Here is a 25094-nt window from a genome sequence, read left to right on the forward strand (position 1 = left end):
CTGCTATAGGACCTTCGACTATTTGGGAGAGTAAGCCTGGTTTTTAGTGTGGTATGTGTTCAGCCACTATTACGCAACGCTAAGGAAAATGAATTTGAAGGTAATATTTAGAAGGAATGAATGTAATTGTTGCTGCTTGAATCGATTATAAAATTGCCCTGATAAAGATTTCCCGTATAGCTTATCAAATCGCCGGTAGCCTACAGTTAATAATTATCAATATTTGTCGTAAAGACAATTTTATAATTAATATTTAGAAGCAAGAAGGTTTGTATGAAAGTTTGTACAGAAAAATGAATATAATTTATTAGCAACGTTCAAATGTGCCGTAACTACTGATTTGGGCTTCGGTATTTATTCTACGTCTAACTACAAACTCCAGCCATTATCTTAAGGTTTATTCGAAACGTTCAAAATGCTACCTACTTCTGTATGGGCTTTGGTATAATCATTCTACATCTAACTACAACCTATATGTATAAGTTTTGACAGTTGATCAATCAAATTTTATTCAAAAATATCATTTATTTAACATTGTACAGATAAATAAAGTCTTTGTGGTTGAAAAAGCAGCGAAAAATACATTGGCCAGGAAAATTGAGTTTAGCGGAACGAGAATTTGCACAAAAGGCACAAATGACTGTTATGAGGCGTTCATGATGCTAGGTTAGTGTGGAAAAAGGGTTACAAGAAATGATGCGAAACCGTGGCCTTAAACTGCATGACGGCTCGTGGATTTCACTGCATTGTACGTTGAGCGCGTTAGGCCTGTCTATGCGTAAAATCCAGGTTTAAGCGGGCTTGGGTTTAAGGACAAGGCGAGTGAAGATTAAAAAGTTTTTACTGGTTTAGAGTAGAGGCCTAAACGTATTGAATTCTAAGCATTTTGTTCTACTCGATTAGAGTAAAAGCTATCTATTTGTAAATAGTCATTTGTCGGTAAAAAGCTATATTGAATAAAAAAGTTCCACATGATTTCGGCTTAAATAAAATCAGACACTCTATCTCTTAGGGCGTTAGGCAAAACGCTATACTTTGTTAATAGTCATTTTTTTGGTAAAATAGTTACATCTTAAATAAATATATTTTCCCTAATTTCAGCACAAAATAGAATTAGGCACCTGAGTAACGTGAAATAGATTTATTTACAACGTTCGTTTTTATATTTCAGATATTGTTGATCTTAGTGTATCTTGTGTAAACAAATGTGTTAAGTCAGCCATTGAACATAATGGCATCGATGAGTCGGGTTTATGCGCAGCTCTTAACGTCATTCATCGTTGCAATCTGCTTTGTCTGCAAAGTTTCCGGTAAGTTATGAACAATATCTACTTGCTTTTCGCATCACCTGTGTAGTAATTACGGCAGGCGTCGTGTAGCTGATATCACTACGTCAGATTATGGTAATAATACCATTAAGGGAATCTTGAGTTTTATTTTTGCCTTATATCTAATTTCTAACTTATAAGTCTAGTGTTTTTATTTTATTTTGGGCTCTTGCGCACTTTTTTTCACGAAATGCGCAAGGAAAGTAAATTTAAAAGTTTTTTTTACAAATTTCGATTTCCAGTCATCTTCTGGAGTTCATATGATCAAAATTTTACAAGGATTAATAAACGTTACACCTTAAGAACCCTATGTTTACAATACCTTAGTTCAATAAGGTATCCAAACTAGATTTGCTAGAGCTACGTTCGAAAAAAATATACTGACTTTAAAAAAACGTTTAAAATTGCCGAAGCTTTTTTATTTGAAATGTGTCCGACTCTTTACAGTCGTAAAAAATCTTACTTTTCAAAGTTACGAAAAACACCTCTAGAGTAGCGGTCGACAACCACAGGTCTGCGGCCTGGTGCCGGTCCGTGTTGACGGTCCGTAGATTTCTAAGACGTAATTGTATGATGTCCTATTATATGGTTTTACAAAAGTTGCGGTGAAGCCAGCTCAAGGTTTTCACAGAATCAAAATGATCATCAATTTCCATCACTGAACAGTTGATGTAAAGGCCGGTGATATAACTTGCCGGTGATATAACGGCCGGTGATATAAGTTTAAACCATTCCGCAATGCAAAAAAAGGTTGCAGACCTCGGGTCTAAAAATGAATTTCGGTCGCATTTTAAACACATTTTATGGTTGGTTACGTTTGGTTCCAGTTTCCAACTAAATGTATGAAAATTGATGCCACATCACAATTTCTAGCAATGTTTCCCTTTAAAGTGGTTTGGGGCGACTGAGCATTCACGGAACGGTTTGATTGGCGTCCTCATTCACACAGATCCGATTTCGACGAAAATTGGACGAGGCAAAATAAACTAATGGTGCCCGAATCTATTCATTAAGCTAAAATAAAAGGCCAGTGCCTGTTGGTCTGTTTACCAAATAAGTCGCCTATACGAAATGCAAAATCGGCAAATTTAGATTTATTGTTTTGTTAAGCAATTGTAGTAATGTTAGTGTATTGTTGTTCAGATTGAATCAAAAAGTAAAGTGGGTTGGGGAGTATACACAGAATTACCAAAATATTTTTAGGTGCTTTAATTTACCAAATATATTCCCTACCCTATCCTTAGTTTTTTGTATTACTATGTGACTAGTAAGTATTTGTCGAAAGCTAACTTGATAAACAACAATCATTTTAGACATGCATAACTTGGATATTTAACAACATTTTAGGCATACACACCCTAAAGTAGGGGTTTTAAACTTGGTTACATGGACCCTTGGGGTCTACACGGAATAATTTTAGGGGTCCATTAAGACCTATAGTTGGTATCATAGTTTTATAATAATTAAAAAATATAGTTTTATATTTGCGCGTCTGTTCAATCAAAATTATCCGGTTTTTAAGTCTAATTGTTCAGTTTATGACGTCATCACTAAAAAAATCATCTTTGCTCTGGTCCACGCAAACCGAAAATATTTTTATGCAAACCAATTTTTTTTAGCTACCGTGCGTAAAAAATACACGAAAAAAAAACACATATACAACTGAATTAAAGAAACATTCACCAAACTAAACCATCGTTGAATTATACAAACTATACGACGCAATACGTTACAAGTGGAGTGAGGAATTTCCCAGCAATTGCCGAGCTCCGTTTCGACTTTAAAACAACATCACGCTTTGGAAATTCCAGCTTTATATTTTACTTTTCAAAGCAGTCATTTCCCATTTTAAACCCAGTTCCAACCTTTTACAAGCGCTGAAAATTCATTTAATTGAAAGTGCATTTTTGAACGGAAAAAGATCGCGTCGCAGGTCACACTTAAAGGTTGCTTGTGTAGTATATTCTGAAGCCTTGTTAAATGATGTGAATTATTCAGTTGGTTAAAGATAGTATCGCCCTTTAAAATAAGCATTGTAGCTGCCCTTGATTGTGGAATAAGCTCGTTTAAAATATTGGACTAACGCTTTTACGGTAAGTATACAGGGCGTGCCAAAAGTAGGCTTGCAATTATTTGGCTTGGAAGAAGAGGTAGCATTGAATGGCCACAACGCTCACCTGACCCTGACACCACGGATTTCTTTTTTTTTTTTGGGGGGGGGGGGGTGTTGTAAAGAACAAGGGGTATGAGAAAACCCTAAAACAACAAATTTACTTTTAGACCCAAACCCTACTTTTTATAACTGTGAGCCTACTTTTGGCCCACTCTGTATACAATTAATGGTTACAAAACCGTACACTGATGTTGTGGATTGATTAAAACATTTTGAAGCTGGGTATTGTAATTTAATTAGCATTTAATAAACATTGTGTTAAGTTTTTTGTCACTATCGAAATAAACTGAAATACTTAAACAGAAGAATGAAAAACAAGCAACACTTCAGTTATAAACCAAGACAATGTTTTTTTCGCTATGCTGCGGGTTTGAATAGAGCCAATGATTTACTAGCAACATTGATTTTTTTTCTAACAGTAACGTAAACTGCAATGGTTTATAAATGGGTTAAACAGGAACAAATCATGGCCCGCCGGTTCAAAACAACCTCATAAACTTGCCGTTTGTTTACTCAAGCGTCCACGCGCGGCATTCTATTGTTGATCATGACGTCACAATTATCACTTCCCGCCTAATGGTGTAACAATTTAGGCCACGTGAAACCCCATTACCTTAACAATAGGTGTCTTCGTTGTGATCAATATGAGAAACGTCAAACGTTGGGTGGGGATTTTGTCGTGTGTGTGAGAATAAACCACGGTTTGAAACTCGCAACATTCTTTTCTATTCTATGGCTCCACACGGCTTGTTTGAATCAGCGTTCTGTGAACGGAATTCTCTACCTTTCTATAAAAGCGGATTTTGCCTTCACCTTTGTCGCCGCCCCAAATTTTACTGTTTTAAAGGACGGTTGCAAAATTTTAAAAGAAGATTCTACACATTTGAAGAAAGCTTGTGTTTTAATGCACCGTTGCAGTCCAATTTTTAGCTGATTTGTATCTAATTTATTACGTCATCACTAAAAAATCATTTTTGCTCAGGTCCACGCAAACCGAAAATATTTTTATGCAAACCGAATTTTTTTGAGCTACCGTGCGTAAAAAATAAACGAAAAAAAACACATATACAACTGAATTAAAGAAACATTCACCAAACTAAACCATCGTTAAATTATACAAACTATACGACGCAAAACGTTGCAAGTGGAATGAGGAATTGCCCAGTAATTCTTGTGTTTTAGAACTCATATTTTTCATCTTATTTTTTTAACCCTTCGTAAATTTGGGAAAGAACGGTTTCAAAGGCCCAGTGTAAATGTTAAGGTACGATGTACTACATTTGAAGCAAGCTTATCTTTCGAGTGCAACGTTATAATAAGGCCGTGCAACCACTTTTAACGCTCCAGATGTTTTCGGTTTTGTGAAAGCCTTCATCGAACAAATTCGTGCGCGCGCATTGAGGCGTGACGTACTAAGAACTGAATCTGGGTTCGAGAATATTGCGATTGTTGACAGACAATACATTTGCTAGTTTCAATCACAACATTGCACTTCGGCAGCTTTTGTCTAATTCTTTATTAAAACGTGTGGAACGTAGTTTAAAAATATTTTTCTACAAACTAAAAACCTTTTGTTTAATGATTAATTTAATGATAATCAGACAACACTTCATTGAATGCTGTTGCCAATATGTAGGGACATTTCGTAAGAATATCGAAAGCCTAAAACCAGGATATAAGGAGAATTGCATTGTACTATTGTCTAACCCTTTATTAAAAATGTGGAGCGCAGATTAAATATGTTTTTTTACAAATTAAAGCCTTTCATTAATTTTTAATTTTATGAGAATTTAAGATAAAATTAATAGAATGCTGCTGCCAACAGAGAAGAAAATATAGTAAAAATATTGAAAGTCTAAACCCGGGGATACAAGGCGTATTACATGGCGTAGTTCTTGTTAATTTTTAGTATTAATTTGAACTGTGGTAAACAAAAGATCCTATTTTGTTCAGTGGCACCGTAATAACATTACAACACTTGTGATTTTAAAGCTCATACAGAAGTAGGTATCATTTTGAACGTTTCGAATAACTCTTTATTCATTTTCAACATCAACCATTATACCTCCAACCATTATGCTCCAAAACTTGTGATTTTGGTCTCGACTTTCATAAGAAATATCACCTACCGCAGTCGTTAGTTTTATAAACTCCGTTTAGACACGCAAGGAGCCGTAAAATTCTTGTATCACTATCAAGTGTTTGTCAAGTATTGAATGTCAGGAACTCAATTTCGCCCCATTCCCTATTTCCGTACTTTTTGTCTTCCGCTCATGCGAATTTCCCACTAGCAAAAACGAAATTGTCGGAATATGGCGAATTTGATGAAGGACTTTTCCGGGAATATTGTACCAGGAGGTTTTGTCACGCGATCCAAACAATACATTTACAACTTTTTCGAAAATAACATCGACAAATCCCTATACATTAGAGATTTCTGATACTTGACATTTCATTCCGAAATCCGATATTTTGGATAAAAAGTATCGCGATCCGATCTGTGACGTCACAACCAAGCTGAAACAAGCAAAAAACGATAAAAATAAAACGTTCAGCGGTATTTTTTTGGTTATAAAGCCAGAACTTGCTTTTGCGTTTAGTTACTCCCGTAAGAAGTTTAGTTATCCTACTATTGTTTGATATTATATTACATTGAATGTTACCTAATTTTATAAAGTACGACTGTGTGTTAAGAGTCACATAAACAGCCAAAGCTTTTCATAGATTTACTAAGAACCAATTTAGCATAGGCTTTTTGTAGTACTAAACATATCTTCACACATAATCCAACTTTCTGTTAGCCTATAAAAGTATCGTTGATCAAATTCTAGTAAAACCCTAAAACCCAGCATTTTCCGCAGCTTTCGAGCCCTCAATTATCGGGGTCACATTCTCGAGTTTCAATGTGACCTTTAACAGCAGCGGGGTCACAGATGTCAAGGTCAAATATGGGCCGCAACACAGAAGCAATCTTGCAGACTTCACAACAATAAACGTGACAGCTGGAGAATCGTCAGTACAGGTAAAAAAATACTTTTGTGCGAAGTTAAAACCAATATTTATATTTCTAGCATATAATGCGAGACATACGACAACGCTATACCAGAGTCTTTAGAGTTTGATATTTTTCTTAATGGCCCAAACAAAGTAATTGCAACATGTTTATCCAACATAATATTTTTTTAAAACAGTAACAAACTAGTACTTTAATTAGTTGGAAATAATTTGATTTTATTCGTAATCTTATCAAAGCCCATAAGGAAGTGGCCATAGTTTCGAATATATCTTTATTCATTTTTAACACAGTCGCTCCAAATTCATTTCTAACACAGTTGCTACCTACTTGTATATCGACTATAATATTCTTATTACGTTTAACTGCAACCTTTAGCTATTATGCTACAATAGTAATTACTATTTTTAAGTTGATTTGCGTTCCATGTTAAGGTAAAAAAAAATAAAAATAAGTCTCGTACCCCTGACCAAGGGTAAAGAGTTGTATAGGAATAAAAACTTCTAAACGCCTTTTTACCTGGTTGTTTTAGATTTCTGGATTGTCGAGCAACACAAACTACGACGTTCGTCTGGAAGGAGTTAATATTTCAAGGTCGTTGATCACGAGTGAAAATTTCATCGCTCGAACAGGTTGGAATGTAGAGTTGCCTGTTAAAAAACGTGTTTTTTTCACGTTCTGTAGTTTCTGTTCTAAATGACGATCTTAAAAGTTTCTTTAAAAAAAAGATATATATATATATATATATATTTATGTCAACTTCTGAATAGTGTTTATTTTTTTTTGCATTAAATAATTTTCCTTTTAAATACTTTTCTACAAAGGAGTATCATTAGCGGCGTTTAGTAAGTGTAGAACGATGCCTAAAACTTGTACGTTTCAAAAAAACAGTTAAGGTACTTAAATCAAGGGATTTAACATTTTGAGAAAGGTAGCCTAAAATAGGTCAAGATTAGTATTTTTTCGGCCAAAAAACTACAGAGCTGACCTAGACTTGACTTGTAAACCAAGATGCTGAAAAATATTTTCGGAAAAAGCTTTGTCATCGGACTTGTGATTCTGTGGTGTAATACGAAACCAGTATCTCAAGAGGGTGGTTTCCGTACCGAGGAGCTACTTGAAAGTGCGTGTTGATTTATAAGGGCTCAACTGAAGATTTTGATATTATTAAATAACTCTGTATATACGAGGATAGCTAATTTCGCAACTGGAATTTTAAGCAAATCCTTTACAAAAAGCTTTAGGAAGATATTGGTTTATACGTAGTAAAAATATTAAAGCCCATAGAAAGGACAGTATCATTTCGAACGTTTCAAATTACAATTTATTCATTTTCAACCAAATACAACCAACTTTTTGAATTTTACATTCATTCTACGTTTTAACTACAACCTACAACCATTATGCTTCTTAATATATTAGTTTATGATTTGCACTTTACATTTGATTTTCTTTTGAAAAAACGCAATAACGATTTGATAAATGTTTTCTGTGTGCTCATAAATTCCAATGTTTGCTAAACTAAACTTTACGGGGCCTCAAATTTATTACTTTTAATTACAAAATAAATAAGTTAAAAAATGAGTCTCAGGATCAAGAAGTGGGCAGCATTCTATAAGTTTCGAATGTAAAATTTTGAACGTTGCAGTTATTTACTTTTATAATTTTACAACGTATACGAATAAAAAGACCTGAAGCACGGCTGTGCGAAATAATGTCCAATTGTAATGCAATTTGTCTTTAAGGATTGCCACTAGAATTCCAGATCAACGATCCCCAACCAATATTTATTCACTTCTACAGCAGAGTTGTATCAATTTCATTAATTTAGTTCAATTACAATTACCCCCTAAATGTTTCAATTACCTTACCATTAAAATTAAATTCAAAACTGTAATTAATTACATCACTACAAATTTTTGGCATTGAAACTTTAATTTTCTCAATATCCAAGTATATAGAGCCAAATTTTAGGAAATTACAATTACAATAAAACCTCTAATTAATTACATCAATTACAATTAGAAATTACACTTGATCTTTGCCCCTCACTAATATTTATTTACTTTTACAGCGCCATCTGGTGCCAGAGTGTTGGCCCACATGTCCCGGCCGACCTTCATCGTCTTGATGTTTGACCTTGACAGAGGCGCCACCTCGTGGGAGGTCAAATACATCAACACGAGGACAAATGTGGAGACTTTCAAGGTCATTCCTAGCAACCTCAATATCACCTATGGAGCAGTGTAAGTCTAAAAAAGAAAAAATATGGTTAAAATTGAAAAATAACTATAGTGTTATTTATTGTTAACAAACAAGTCGTTTGAATAATACCTGAGTTCCAGCAAACCATTTGCAAAATAATTAAAGTTCACATCATTTTCAACATCGTTGAAGTTACGTCTTACAACAACCTCCAACCATTAGGCTCCGAATAAAGTATTTTTCAACAAAAAGCAAGTCAAAACATTTGCCAAAATAAGTCAAATTCAATGAAAATCAGTGGCATCAAAAAAGAAAAAATGATTTGTAAAAGTGGTGAACACGTTTCATTCTGCCCATAGCAAACCTCAAAAAACGAAGCAATGTCCTTAAATAATGGAGTATAGCTGTTTTTAATGTTGTGGTGGAGCCGATATACCACGTACAATAAGTAAACATCTAGAGTGGCTGGCAAAATGCGAAAAAAAAACGCGAATACGACTAATATTTCAACCAGTGAGTTGTTCTACCTTGAAGAAAAGTGGTCACAGTTGTTATGAAACGCAATCAAATAAAAAGTCAAAATTGTGTGTGGGGGTGGGGCATGAAACTTTATTCAGAGATGACGTCACAAAGTTACGTCAAATCGTGACGTCACAAGTTCCTCCCCTTTGAAGACGCCCCTGCCATTTAGAAGTGTAGTGCAAGCAAGGAATAGCGATACCAAAATAAATAAAAAATTTAGTCTGCGGTAAATTTTTATAGAATAGCGGTTACAGTTCCATTAGAATTGTTGCTCGCGCAATAAGGCCTAATAAGCGCGTGATTTAGAGTCTCGAATGCCGCAATTTTGCAAATATTTAATACTTACCGCAGTGTGTTGACCACGGCCATTGTAAAGTGCCCGTATACCCTTCGATTCAATCGACCAGAAAAGTCTGTGCAAATAACGTCCCTTTGTCCTGATTAAACAAAGCAATGTGTGGGTGAAATTTTCCTTCCCAAGGTTTATTGGTTTTTAAAATTTTATAGTCAAACTTCCAGGAAAAGGTGCGTGGGCTATGTGGAATAAGTAAATAAAACGTTTGGAAATTACGTTTGGATTCAAAAAAAAACTCAGCTAAAACTTTCAAAATTTACGCAATGCAAGTTTTAGGTGACGGGTTAAAGCGTTGAGTTTTGTCAGTTCTCAATACAACACGCTTGAATATACAAAATTAGCATACTTTGAATATCGGTTATAAAGCAATAGACAACTGTTCGGGAATTTCTTTACAACCATTTATTCTAAGTCACGGTTCGGTAACCTTGGGTAACGGAAGACCATCTGATCTCCTTTTCATCAAACTAAAGCCCACTCTGGCCACCTTATTGACTGTAGGTTCTTGAAACAAAAACCTAACCCTATATAATTGATACTAACGGTGTTCAATTACACGTTTAAAGTTTAGTGTTTTACATTTTAACAGCAGCCTCGACTGGGAAATGGAACTTATCGGAAGGTGGTCAATCATACATAAACACCCGATATATTATAAATATAGTAGCCTTTTTAAAAATGTATTACACCTATAAGCATTGTATTTTTGCCCCAAACCTTCCAATACAACGTATTTCCGTCATGACAACACTAAGCATTCCTAAAAACGGTTGTTCTCCGAGCTCATAGGAGCGGTATGTGTTTTTAATTTAATGTTCTACAAATATAACAAAATATACATAACGCGTAAGGTACAGGATACCAAAGCCACTGGACTCCATGACTTAATTCAAAGTAAAGTCATTAACACGAAAGACTTAAACCAGAAGTTAAGTCAAGTTTTTTTTTTAAAAAGGCACTTAAGTCAAGTCATCAGCTTGAGTCATTACAACACTGGCTACTTGAATTTCGTTATACTTGTATTTTATTGCCACACATATTGTAGAGTTATTTCAAGAAGTTTCGAAATCGACGGGTGAATCCAAATCTCCACAGATCTTAGATTTCGAATTAGAAGAACAGCTATCAAAAAATATTTAATTAATATATTCACCGCAGGTTGACCGGATTGGCCGCAAACACAAACTACAACGTCAGTGTTCGGGTCTCACAACTCAACGGAGTCACCAATTACAACAGGACTGCCAGTCCGTTTGGACCCACAGTAACCATCAGAACCGGTAAGTAAAAAAACGACCAGTCCCAAAAAAAAGCTAGACTGCAGTTTATGCCCTGGTGAAAATTGATTGACACATTTAATAAATTGGCAAAAATATAATGACTATAGCGATTTATCAATTGTATAACTTTTCTTCCGAAAATATTGTTTATTAAGCGACGTTGACCTTATGAAGATTTTCGGTATAGCTATAAGTTGTCGAGACGTCGGTACATTTAATAAAATTATTTACCGAAAGAATCATTTTCCAATTGATACATTGCCTGGTAGCAACAGTATATTCATAGAGATTTGCCTTACGATATGAACTTTAAACGTGAACGGTTCATTAAACGATTTTAAATTCAAAAGTGAAGGTTATCAATTAAATTATTAGGGAGTTATTTAAGTATAGAATATAGCAGACATTTCAAAGCGGAAGCTCAAGTTAAAAATTGTTTAATTTATTTGGTCAACCGTATAGTATGTGTACATAGCTTTGAACTTTTTTCTCAAAACACGTTCGGCCGGAAACTTTGTTTTCAAAATGCGGTTTGACTAGGATTGCGTTTTTTAGGCGATTAAAATAAGTGGTGAAATTAACTAGAAAATAAGTGGTGAAATTAACTACCATTCAGACCAAGGTTTAGTCCTTTAAATACATAATTGACTTTCGTATTTAACTATAGATTAAATTGGCATATAACATTTAAGCTGACGAATCATTTTAGCCCCATATATACTTAATATGTTGATTTGTTAAATAATTAGAGCAGCATTTATTTTTAAGCAACTCGTGCTGAAATTAGCTTTTTAAATTTAGAAGGCTTAAAATAGTTCATGTACGTTTGAAGAAACACTTAACCTTAAACGGTTTTAGCCCTTAAATACTTTATTTGGCTGACTTTGGTAATTAACTGAAGATTACGTTTATTTTAATCGACTGTTTGCTGAAATTGGGGTACAACATTTAAGATAAAGGGTTTCAGCCGCTAGAATAGTCCATGTGCGTTTGAAGGAACACTAATTAGGATAGATGTTCGTTATCTGGCAACCAAAATACGCCTGCACTTCGCCTGACGGAATTAACCCGGCAATACGTCAGAAAAAAAAACCTAATTCGTCCCAAGGCAGGAAAAGCACACAAAACAAACCCAGAGCTGCCTAATCCGATTTTATTTAGCTAAAATAACTCAAACTTCAAGCAAACTAATTTGGGATCTTTGACCTTAACATTAAGGTGCCCCGGAAACCACTGTAGGATATTTTTGGTGGAATATCATAAAAAAATGCGATTTTATAAATCATCTTTAAAGCAAGCGACTCTTCAACCAGGAAATGCGCAATTGAAGGAGTCTCGTTTCGGGTAAACTTAGAAGTTTTCGTTGAAACTTTTGCCCATGTCCTGGGTTGAGTTACCGGCGCTTTTTAGGAACAATAGGGCGTTAATGACGTAACAGGAAAGTGCGCAACACGTAACAATGCAGTAGCGCGACTTTGAGGAAAATGTCAAGAGGGTATGCGGCGGGATAGCGACTTAATGGCAGCAGAATGATTGACAAAAAGTTGCGGAAAAAACTTTTACTTCTTAGAGTATCTTGGTTATTTGACAATATTTACGTCGAATTTTAGAAAGATTAATCTAAAACATGTCTTAATATATTTACTACAAGCAGTCAACCATTGTAAACCTGCAACTATGGTTTAATGTTGTTTAAACATCCGAAAAACATAAGGTAAAGTCAAGGTTTGTTAAATAAAGAATTGCCTTGCTTGACTTACTGATTGATTTCGGTAACAGAAACAAATTTCGTTTTCGCGGAACGAAATTTGGAACATAATGGGAACACAAATGCAATTTCCATAAGAGATTCACTTTATACTTTACACAAGTTGAAAAGCTTTACATACCGGTCATTTTAAAGTTTGCAAACTTTATTATCACCTTTGTAGCTTGACCACAATACATGGAACGAAATCTTTAGTTATCGTTTCATCTAAATGCCACCCAAACCTTACAGAAAAACTGACGGGGTCTCTAATTACATAATTAAAGAAATTCAAATCACGATCTTGTGTGTTGTATTTAAAGCAGCGGTAAAAGTAGGGAGGGACGGTTCAGAACAGCATTCCGCTAAAATATTTTGTCAGATAAGCCGTACACGTAAATAAAAGGTTAGTTTATAGTAAGCCATGCCCATTTTTCACCTTGCCATCCAGCCACCTTCTTGTTGTATTTAAACTAGGATTCAGTTGCATATTAGATTATTAGCGCGCTACATCAAACGATTAACTCACGTTACAAAGGTTACCTGTTTTAGGCGTCCAATTATGACGTCATTTTGTGACGTTATTTCTGAAAATGTTCATGCGTTCGTGAAAATCATTCTACTTTCATCTCTGAAAGAACAAAACGCTTTTCGAACCGCAGTGAACGTAAAGCGTTCGCCTTTCGTTTACCTAAAGTCTTTTGTTTGCAATTCCTCGTAAACGAGGTTAAATTATACCTTGGTCGGATTTTATAGCTTTCAACAACTTATATAGGCAGGTGACCAGTAGGTTTCAGGTTTTACAGGTTAAACGTGTTTTCACTAAAGTTATTTTCTATTATACAATTATACAAATACACGCCACATTAATAGGCAAGGAAAACTATAAAACAATTATAGCAATCTTGGCCGTATTTGTCCTATTCAACAACTGAAATATCAGTGGCACTGTGGACAAATTGTAATTGAGCACGACGCCTTTGGGCCAAAACAAACTTATCGAAATTGTCTAAGACATACTAGAAACATAACACAGATTGGAATAAACATAATAAAGCTATTAAGATAAAAATATTTTTTTGAAAGTAAAAAAAAAAAAATTTCTGGAATAAAAACAATTAAGCTATAAAAAATCGACGTGTCGTTGTTTACAAACATTTCGGCAATTTAATGTCTCATCAGTGTTTATTGCCGAAACGTTTGTAAACAGCGAAATGTCGATTTTATCGAATATAATGGCTTTAGTATTATTATTGAAATTACTAAAACAAACCGTGTTTTGCGTTTCAAATACAGATTCGGTTTTTGCATTTACGTTTTTAAAATAGGCAAAAAATACAGTTTGGGGAGCACGTACCCCCCTGGAACCAACCCTGTCCATGATACTGTTAACAAATTGTTGTCTTGTATTTACAGGCAAGCTCTCGGCATTCGCTCGTTTAATTCCAAGCGTTGCTCCAGCAAACGAAAGCGCGATCACGAGGGCAATTGTACAAGCTTACAACAACAATTCAAACGTCGAGCAAGTAAAGTTGGTCGATGATCCTGATATCCCAAGTGTCATAACTGGGCATTACGAGATAATACTGACAACTACAGTGTTCCCCAACAGCACGTCTCTACTTGTTACAAGCTCCCTGTTCACAAATTACTCCGTAGCATATACAAGTAAGTGCTGTTCTTAATAAAATACTTGATTTTTCAGTGAAAATTTTGCAAAACTGTCTGATAAAATAGGAAGTTCTATCTTAAATCGTGGAAAAAAATGAAATTCTTATCAATTAAACGTTTTTTTAGGAATTAATACTAATAATTTGTTTTTAAAGTACGTGAAGTTAATTTACCTTATTCAAAAAAGCGCATCTAATAGAAAACAAATTTAAATCTAATTGTATTAAAACTTTCATATTTTATATCGCACATATTAACTGGATTTATATTTAACGAAAATGAAAAACAAACTTAAATATTCAAAATTTAATTGTGATCTTTGTAAATGGCCGTATTTGTCAAATCTAAATAGGGTAATCAGGTGGCATTAAATATAAACATAAATTGTATTAAAATCGTGACAAGACTTCGGACAACCGTGCTTTATCAGGTCAAAGTAGAAACACAAGCAATTTTTTATCAATTGCAAATTTCAATTTTGGAGCATAATGGTTGGAGGTTGTAGTAAGACGTAATAAGAATATCAAAGCCCATACAGAAGTAGGTCGCATTTTGAACGTTTGAACATCAGATTTGAACATCAGATGTTGAAAATGAATAAAGAGTTATTCGAAACGTTCAAAATGATACCTACTTCTGTATGGGCTTTGATATTCTTATTACAAATGTCAATTGTTTCAGTTTCCAAACCCTACCAAAATGTCGGTGGTGGTTTATCTGCCCAAGAAACTAAATGCACGAAACCAGTTACTGCAAGTGACACAAGAATTTGGACGCTGTACAACCAAACCGGGGCATCCGAGTCAAAGACACTGATCACTTCCGATAAATTGCCTGCAAGTATTCTGGCCGTCACATTCAGCTCAACAGGTTGGTGATAACTGGGGTTTCATTGCTAGTTTAAGGCATAATAGCTTAAGGTTTAAGATAGATGTAAATTTTACAGAACATACAGAAGTAAGGAGCCTTTTGTGAACGTGTCAATAAATCTTAAGATAATGGCTGGAGGCTGTAGTTAAACGTAAAACGAATATCATAGCTGATACAGTGCAGGTATTCGAGTAAAATGCGGGAATTTTCGGGCAATGTTTCGCTAAATTAAAACATTTATATGCACTATTACACATTCTATTTCGTGTTGTAATGAATTTAACTACATGACTTACGTGCAATTTAATTCCTGCTTGCAAAACAGAAATTAAAATTAAAATATCGTTAATTGTCGCACCAGTTTACCAATTTAAAATTTTATTTGATTTAAATGTCTTGTTGTGTAGTAGTTATTTTTGCAAACGACTTGTCTGGGACTGTTTAGAACATTGATTATAACTATAAGATGATAAAGGCCACTTAATTCTTACTTATTAGCAACTTTTTTTAGATAAATTTTTCTTACTTTTGTTCACAAATACCTACGCCAATCTCCATACAATTTCATATTTTCAAACTTTATTTACAGACCAACATTTTAATAGTTTTGTTTTGTTAATCACAGGTGTAACTACAGGAACTGGCACGCCATTATTTTCGTTCCAACCAAACCAAATGTACTTTATCGGCTACAGTTACCTCCTTCAGGATTGCTCTGCGGCCCAACCAGACCTCAAGTATTACAACAGGGTTTACGAAACCTTGTTCGCCAACAGAAACAAATATGCCACGTTTTATACAACGGGTAAGTCACTGTTGCTCTTCTCGCGTGAACTTAAGTAAAGATCCAAGGTCACTTGCACTGAAGTCACTTTTTTAAAATGACTTAACTTGACTTCAGTTGTTTCGGTAAAATGACTTAAAAGTATTTTGGACAAATGACTTGACTTAAGTTACTGTTTTTAAATGACTTGAGTTTAGTTAAATAACTTAACTTAAGTCTTTTAGACAAATGAGTTTGGTTAAAAGTTAGTGTTTTAAATTAACATTTTATATAAAATCGTGTAATTTATCTCAGTTTTTGCACTTGAAACGATTAGATTGGTACATTGAGCTTTTTTAGTTTTTTTAGATGACTTATTGCTCAGCGGACGAGTTTACCAATGCAATAGTTTACTTTTATTTTTATTTGAATGACTTGATTTAGGCAACGAATGACTTAGTTTTACACGTATAAAAAAAGCGATAAATATAAAATTTAATAAAATACATTTTACAGTATATCTAAATATATATACATACGTGCGTTTGAAAAATGGCATGCGTTTAGTATACATAGTGATCAGTAAGCCAATCTAATAACCACGAATGCTTGTATGCTTCAGACGCTACATCAGCAGTTGCCCCTACATTCACAAGTCAACCACAAAGCGACGGAACGAGTGTAAGAGTGTCATTCCGCAACTCATTAAGCAGGGTTGTGAGTTACACACTTGAAGCTACATTAGCAAACGGGACAATTATCTCGACGTCAAACCTAACTGAAGATGCGTTGGACGCTGAAGCAAGTTATTCGGTAAGTCGAATATCTCTAGAAACTCTCAAGTGTGCCGCTGAGCTTTTGGTATTTTAAAAATAGGGTAACATAACTAAAACATAAGGTTCCTACAATAAGGCCGGGTAATCAGGTGGCACTCTATAAAGGCAACTTGTATTTTAATAGAGGAATCAGGTGGCACTGTATAAAGACAAATTGCATTGCATTCTCGACAAGCTTTCACAACCGTGCTTCATCAGGTCAAATTAGAATGAAAATAAGTAAAATGCACGCAGTTTAAGCACAAGCTCGAGTAAAAGGAGATACGAATAATGAAGTCTAATATATCCATAGGCACACTGACACACTGTGTTCTGCTAGGTGCATTATAATTGCTTCATTTCCTACCCTGACCTAATGAAGCACGGTTGTGGGAAAGCTCGCCAAGATTTCAGTACAATTTGTTTTTATTTTGTGCATTATCCTATTTAGAATTAGACAAATACGGTCATTTACAGAAATTATTTTAAAGAAACACCTTTAGGAGAGCATACGGGACTTGACACTAAAACTGATACAATACAAAGTTTTTACCTAAAAAAAAGTTATTCGTTAATTAAAGTTGGAGTTTCAAGTGAATTCATTCCGTGCGCTTTTGGACTTAAACAGCCTAAACAATGTTGGCAAAACGAAACAGCCAAATGAATATACCTTCGTGCCTGACTTAGGAGGCGAATTAGACGATTTACATTGACCGGATGTACGTTGACCACCCCTGCTTTAAACATAGATCTGAGATAGTAATACAACATTTTTTTATACAAGCTGCAGGCAAAATGCCCACTGGTTTAACTATTTCAACTCGTTCCAGGTTATAATGACCGGGCTGCCCAAGAACGCTACAACGTCAGTAAGCGCTTACGTCACACAACGTAACCAAGACGGGACAGTGACGCCACTAATAAGTCTCGGCCCTACGTTCGACGTCACAACAGGTAGGTTGGGACGTCACAATGGGTATTTATGACGTAGACGCATGAGTTCAGAAAGTAAAAATTGGTAGGAAAAACAACAATTCTAATTAAATACTATTTTTTTGGCAGTGTTTCGTTCGCTTTTTAAATTAATTACACTGAACCCTGTTTTGTGTGTTTATTGCGCAGATTTTTCAGTAAAATCGGAAAGTTAAATAAGAGTACATAGGCAATTTAGAAATTTGATTACAATTAAAATCAGCATTAAATCGCTGTATTTGAGTTTAGTCAACTAGTATTAAGTTGTCAAAGTCTGCTTTTGGATTTTCGTTTTTCGTTAATTTAAAAAAATAGATTTTAAATTTTATATAAATAACAGAAAAACAGCTCCAAATCTAAACAGTTCCATGAAAAATGTATTTATTTTTCAGAGGAGGACGAATGTGTGACGTCATCGCCTTGCCCCCCTCACTCGACATGCGCCAACACACCAGGGTGGTACACGTGCACTTGCAACCCCGGGTTCGCGTCAAACGCCAAGTGTGACGACATAAACGAGTGCTTAAACGCGAGCGCTTGCAACTCGACAACTGTTTGTGTCAACTTGGTCGGTAGCTACAAATGTGATGGTGAGTAGTTTGTCCGATACTTTATTTCGATATCCGATACCCGATATTTAAAGCAAAACATTTTCGTTTAAATCGATACCAAATGACGCCATTACTATGGTAAAATTATGGCAAGCTTTGCCATTTTTAACGTTTGTTTTACAACGACATTGCTATGGTTAAAAAGAAACATACATCAAATTAAAATGGTGGAAAGGTAATACTTTCCAGGTCGTTAGACCAAAAACGTTATTTAGAGTTCGGAAATTCAATTACCTTTACTACCTTTCAAAGGCGGGTAGCTACAGAAGTGATGGTGAGTAGTTTGTTCGATACTTAGTTCCAATACCCGATATTTTAGGCAAGAAGAATCGCCATCCAATCATTAAAGGAATTTCAGACATAATTTGACATTAAATAGAGCAATTTTTTTTCTTGAAACATAATTTTTTTTAAATAGTAGGTTAACAACTTGAATTTACTTAATTCCTTAAAACTGAAGCTAAATTTTGCCTAATTGGAAAAACCAGCTGGAAAAAATCTTATAAAAGTTACAATTTCATCTAGTTTACCTGTTTGGCCATAGTAATGACGTCGTTAGTTTTGGTTTTGGATCGGCACCGATACCACCCTAGTATCGGACGAGTACCGATCAACAACTCGGTATCGGGTATCGGCTCCGATCCGATATATCGGACATCTCTAATACTAACTATAGGGCGGTTTTGATGTAGACACTCTTTGTATAATAGTTACATCTTTATGTTTAATTTGTGTGCAACATAAATAAAAGCATTGCATTGTATTCCAGCCATTCCCCAGCCGACAGCATCGTTCAGCGACGTTAATACAACCTACTTTAAAGTGACGTGGCTTGGGAATGTCACCCAAGGTCTTCAGTACCAGGTTTGAACGAATAAAGTTACATACGACTCTATAAACCGTTTGTTATTCAAAAACAACCTCAGGTGACAGTAATTGTTAAAAATCAACGTTTCGGCAACCTATGACAGTCGCCTTCTTTGGGGACAACACTGGTCGACGTCATTCACCCTGAAGAAGGCGACTTGCATAGTTTACCGAAACGTTGGTTAGCAATTACAATCAGCAGAGGAACTGTTTTTTGAATGTGATTATGTCTGGAATTTATATATTTACCATTTGTTGTGGTGATAAAAAAAGTATTTTTGGGGTATATTAACAAAACTGATGGTAAGGGTTTATTTATTTCGCATATTAATTTTAACTATTTGCGGGATTGAAATCTCTGTAAACATAGCATTTCTATGATTTTTAAAATGACCAGGGTTTACTTGTATGTAATGCTTGAAATGATGTACATTTTAGACTAATTCATTCTTTTTATTCATTTTAATTAATAACGTCTCGGAATATGTGTACTATAATAAATATTTTAGTCTGTCTAAAAATAAAAACACCTATCAATTGCACAAAAAATTCGCCCTAATGCGGGGGTTCATGAACTGGGGTCCGTATATTAATTTTAGGGGCACCATGAAGGTCTAATTGAAATAGTGTATATTTAAAATGTACGTTTAAGCATCAAAATGTATTTAGGCTTCATTTTACTTAAATCATCAGCATATTTTAGGTCTATTTGATTGTGACGTCAATCTATGACGTCACTTTCTTTTTTTTTTGCCTTTCACGCGAAAGCAAAAAATAAAAGTTTAGGCGTACGCGGTAAAAAAAGTTTAAGAATCCCTGCGCTAAGTAAAGAAAACAGTCCGCCACTTAGCCTTGACTTTTACACACTGGCATTTAACACGAGACAAAGTTGAATACCTTCGATATCCAGCGCCTTATTGCCACCTATCGGCGAGTGTGACAAAACAGCGGCATACAATGTCGATGATCACTTTGCTAAACTATGCTTTACATTCAAGGCTCAAAAGCATTTATTCTATGCTGCGAAGAATAAGTACAACTTACATATACACAATGTGCTTACTGTAACCAAGTCCTTCTGCAGCCTTCCTGGTCAACGATAACGGCACACTTTATGTAGTACACGAGAGATGCCTTCAGAGAGGCTTAAAGCAAATCAGTCGTATTTAACCCCCTGCCCCCTCTATTATGAAAACGTTTTAATGTTTACGTTTTTAATGTAAAAAACAACAACTTGATGAACATTGGTAAAAGTAGAATAATTTTACCGGAAGGCATGAGAATTTTCAGTGATGACGTCACAAAGTTACGTCATAACGAAACATCAAAACAAGTAACTTTAGGAAATCTGACGTTGTCGCTCGATGTAGTGAAAAACTATGCCTGTAAATATCTTGTTTAAATACATCTAAACAGAGTGCGGGCTGAACTGGTAAAAAAAACATTGTTTTTCGACAAAGTACCTAAAAGAAATTCGTTTACCGGCGATAAGGAGTTGTTCTTTAAAAGGCAGGTAATTCAAGCTCCATTGACTGGCTATGAGATTAATACACGCCAAGCATGGTTAGTTAACAGCGCAAAACGTCTAAACCCTTTGGTATTTCATGAAATGGAGGAACTAATGACGGCCCCAAAGCGGCCATATTTCGAGAGGAACCTTTTGAAACAAAACGATAATCTCACAAAGCTAACAATATATATATTGATAAATTTAGTGAATATTTGTTGTACGTTTTGCATCGATCAACTCAAATAAAGTTAATGAAAAAGGCCCACGATATTCTTGCGCGATGTTTGGTATTTTTCGGAGGGTTACTAATGTGGGTTTACCAACGCCAGTTTCGGTCACGTGCCAATTGCTGCGTCAACAATGCGCTATGACGTACGCGGGTTTTCCAGCGTTGCTAGGCGACGGTCGGTTGTTAAGCTCGAGGAATGCCAACCTGAACCAAGTTGTTTTGTTCGTTTGTACCCAGGGTAGAAAATTAGTTTGGGGGTATTTTCAGCGTTTTTTTTAGTTGTGCAATATCTATAAAAGCTTTAACAGTAAATACCATTTCAGGCGACACACATTTGCATAAAAGTTATTTAGACCTATAGGCAACACCGGTTCAAGAACATTATATAACTGTATCTTAAATTAACGTCTAAAAGCCTATACAGCATTGTTTGTTGTTTCTACTATTCTGCCCGAACATTAGATACCAATTGCACACAATCTAAGCCTGATTGAGCAAATAGCCCAAGTGGAGTTTACATATCCTGGTAAAAAATGGACTTTGTAGTTTGCAATTTAAATACAATATCACAGATGACTCTGAAAAGCTATTTTAACAAGAACCAAGGTCTTAAACTAACGCTAGGTAAAAGGTTTTTGTACCACTCTAATAAACACACTATGGTTTTTACTTGTACGATAGTTTCGCCTGTACAGAAGGGCCAGACATCAGATATATACGAACATAGCGCCTTTTAGGGTGTTTTAGCCGAAACGGTCTTTAAAAGTATAGATGTAAGTATGACTATAATAATTTTTAAATACTTAGTCTTAGATGAAACGCAACTTAGCGAAATTATATATATATCGTTGCACTGAATATTACCTGAATAGGTCAATGAAACGTTTGTACATGTAATTAAAATATATAACAAATTTATTATTGATAAAATGCCAGTAACAGTATATTTATGCGATAAAATGGTTCGGTCCCTTTTCAGATGCCACGAAACCTTAAAACCTCCATATTCGTTTCTACATCTAAAAGTTTGTTATTTGTTGCAGGTGAATGTATCAGGTGCGGAAAGCAGTTGGTCGCAAACCACATCAGCTCTATCTGTGGGTTTCGGAGGTTTAAGCCAAGGAACCAACTACACAGTTGTTATCAGTGTTGTGGGGAAAGCGGTGTCAAGCACATCAAGTCGAGCAACTGGTTCGTTGAAGTTTTTATAAATATGTTTTAACAGTACAAGCCGCAACCAATCGAAGTTTAGACAGCATTTAAAAGATTTTACCAAGTGGAGATTAAACTATATACTTTCGGGCTTATTGGAAGCCCAAACTAGTAATTCCAAAACACCAAGGGGAACCTTCACTTCCCTGCCAAGCTATTTCGTTTATTACCATACAGGTTTACAAATAACTTCTTTTAATTGGGGAGTGTTCAATTTACTTGGTCACAGACTTTGCATGTCATTATTAAGTCGATTTCACAACGCCTTTGCGTGACAGTATCCCTAAACAGTTGAAAAATGTCAATTTTATTGAACCGTGCACATGTTTTGACCACCTAAATGCTGCTTAGATTATTTCCAGCCCACTAGTCTGGAACGTTTGTGTTGCCAGATCATCCCTGGTAAAGTTTGCGGTTTAATCGAGTCAAAATTGGTCAAGTGCGCCATTACGCAGGCTACACACTTGCTACCATGAACCCTAGGTTGCTTAGCACACGTGGTTCTGGATATTCTCGTGTGGGATTACTAAGGTTGTCCAATAATATCGGATCAAAGCTGATATCGATGCCAACTATAGGTGCCGATCCGATAGCAAATTAATATCGCAATTTTAGCTATGATTTGCTATCCAATGCAGTTATTCTACCTTAAATGGTAATTTCTTAAAAAAATAATAGGTTGAAAATTGAAGGTAACTAAACTTTATAACGCTTAAGCGAATTTTGGCATATTTAATAGCTTAAAAAAATTACATTTAAACGTGTTAAATTAGTCTATTTTGCTTATTTGAGCATAGCAGGGACGTTTCTTGGTGCCGGATCGGACCTTAGATTATTTCCAGCCCACTAGCCTGGAACGTTTGTGTGGCCAGATCATCCCTCGGGTAAAGTTTGCGGTTTAATCCAGTCAAAATTGTCCAACTGCTGTAAAGCAGGCTGCACAAGCAAGTGTATAATTTAAGATTACTTGGCACTCGAAAATTATCGTGTGCGGTTGTATCCTAAAAATAATTATAATGAAAACGTCATGTATTATTTGGGTTTTTAGGACAAAATTTGTTTTACCGCTAAAAGGTTTAGCTACCTTCAGTTGCATGGTTGATATTGAATTACAATAGTCACTCGCTAGTCGGGCGAGAAATCAGCACTCGTCCTGATAAAATAAACGCTAAAGATTTACGCAATATAATCGACCTCAGGCGTTGAATTTAAACATTATTGTTACAGTTCATGAAATGAAGACCTTTGGTAGGTCTCATAACACCAGCCGATTTGCGTAAGGGCATTCGCCAGTAGGGCGAGTGGGTGTTAATCAACGCTCGCCTGGAACGAATAGCACTTGACATGGTAAAAATATCAACCCTAAGTTGTCAACCTGCAATTTTTAAAAACTACTTTTAAAAGAACAAATCGCTGCGTTGTAGCGTAAATCATGACTGAAATCCACAAGTCAATTGACATAGATACCACCTTAGTATCGGACGAATACCGATACGATACCACCTTAGTATCGGACGACAACCGATTATTCCACTCGGTATCTAGTATCGATATACCATTTAATCACCTTACCTTCTGTCCTTTTCCTGAACAGTTCCCTCCAAGATCAGCGGATTTAATGTGACGTCAGTTGGCAATGACTCAGCATCTTTTGAGTGGCATGCTGCGTCATCCGGCGTCATAATAGGAATAACCTTGACCCCCGTGACCTCTGCAAGAAGAAAGAGAAGATCGCTAGAGCCAATCAGCAAAAGCGTAAGAATAAAATAATTCTATACATGCCGATATTTGTTTGATTTGATATTAGTTTATAAATTTAATACGAAAACCGTACATTGTGTTTCCAAAAATAGCTGCTGTAACCTAAATTTCTTATACCTTCAGGGTCAAGTGACTCGGTAACCATTTTGTGGTTCTTCGTTAATCCTCTGCTACTGTGTCCGCATTCGTATTAACAAATAAATAGTTATCTTATCTCATGAGGCAAAAAGGGCGGGAATTGGCATTTAAAATTATATGTGACAATAATTTTTGAATTCTTACACCTTCACAGTCAACTGACTAGATAACTGTTTTATAATTATTTGTTGATTCATTGCTACTGTGTTAGATTTTATAGCGAACAAACAAAAAAGTTATCAGTTATATCACCGCACAGCTACAATTCCTTGTGTTTTATTCAGTTCACTGGCACCAGTGGAACGCTAAGTGGTCTGTCCTCTGGTACTTCCTACAACGGAAATGTTACCACCAAGATTGGCGCAAGTTCCGGAGAAGCTCTAACGTTCAGTTTATCAACAAGTAAGAGCTAATAACATACATAGATTTTTGTAAATGTCCGTATTTGTCTAATTCTATATCGGGTAATTAGGTGGCACTGCATAAAGACAAATTGTGTGGAATTATCGACAAGCTTTCGCAAAACCGTGCTTTCATCAGTTCAAGTAGAAATGAAAATGTCATATTACGCCTCATAGTGTACTTTGCTACACCCAGCGAACTTAACGCAGACCTCCAGTCATTATTGTTTTTGCGTCAGTTGCACACGTACTGTATATGCGAACATGTGCCTAGATATATTTCGCGCTTGTGTTTTTACTTCGTGTATTTTAATTGCTTTCATTTCTACTTTGACCTGATGAAGCACGGTTGTGCAAAAGCTTGTCGAGAATTCAATACAATTTGTCTCTATATAGAGGTTAAAAACAGTGCTCAATATGAATATAATTACGAGCCTTTCAGTTACATTACATACCTAGCTATAGGCGGTGTTCATTTTACTGAAATAACGTAACATAGCGATTTATGCACGCTAAAAAAGTGTTTTACCTTCAGGTCCATCAGCAGTCACAGGGGTCAAAGTTAAACGAAATGGATCCGCTGTCAACGTGTCTTGGGAGCCCTCCAGTGGCGCGCAGTTATACCGCGTGAAGCGAAATTTAAGTGACGTC

The 25094-nt window shown here is 35.4% G+C and overlaps 1 protein-coding gene across 1 annotated transcript; it reads left to right on the plus strand.

Annotated features, from left to right (window-relative positions):
• The first annotated feature begins 1169 nt into the window (after positions 1-1169).
• On the plus strand, positions 1170-23913 carry LOC146157594 (uncharacterized). The gene is made up of 14 exons (XM_083388267.1): positions 1170-1310; positions 6363-6523; positions 7047-7146; positions 8589-8760; positions 10755-10876; positions 14040-14291; positions 14976-15164; positions 15790-15969; positions 16550-16740; positions 17573-17696; positions 18107-18304; positions 19095-19189; positions 21975-22122; positions 23738-23913. Exons 1-14 carry the CDS (start codon positions 1232-1234, stop codon positions 23911-23913), a joined length of 2187 nt encoding a protein of 728 aa, XP_083244393.1. The 5' UTR covers positions 1170-1231.
• Positions 23914-25094: the final 1181 nt, after the last annotated feature.

The sequence above is a fragment of the Ascidiella aspersa genome, chromosome 4 (assembly GCF_963924565.1).
Source record: "Ascidiella aspersa chromosome 4, kaAscAspe10.2, whole genome shotgun sequence".
In the NCBI taxonomy this organism is placed as follows: domain Eukaryota; kingdom Metazoa; phylum Chordata; class Ascidiacea; order Phlebobranchia; family Ascidiidae; genus Ascidiella; species Ascidiella aspersa.

What these genes read in the sequence shown, in the direction of transcription:
- LOC146157594 (XM_083388267.1), top strand. Translation starts at nt 1,232, where the DNA reads ATGGCATCGATGAGTCGGGTTTATGCGCAGCTCTTAACGTCATTCATC. An exon ending in CACAGTAACCATCAGAACCG is followed by an intron (nt 10,877 to 14,039) that starts GTAAGTAAAAAA and finishes TTGTATTTACAG; the next exon opens with GCAAGCTCTCGGCATTCGCT. An exon ending in CGGTAGCTACAAATGTGATG is followed by an intron (nt 18,305 to 19,094) that starts GTGAGTAGTTTG and finishes ATTGTATTCCAG; the next exon opens with CCATTCCCCAGCCGACAGCA.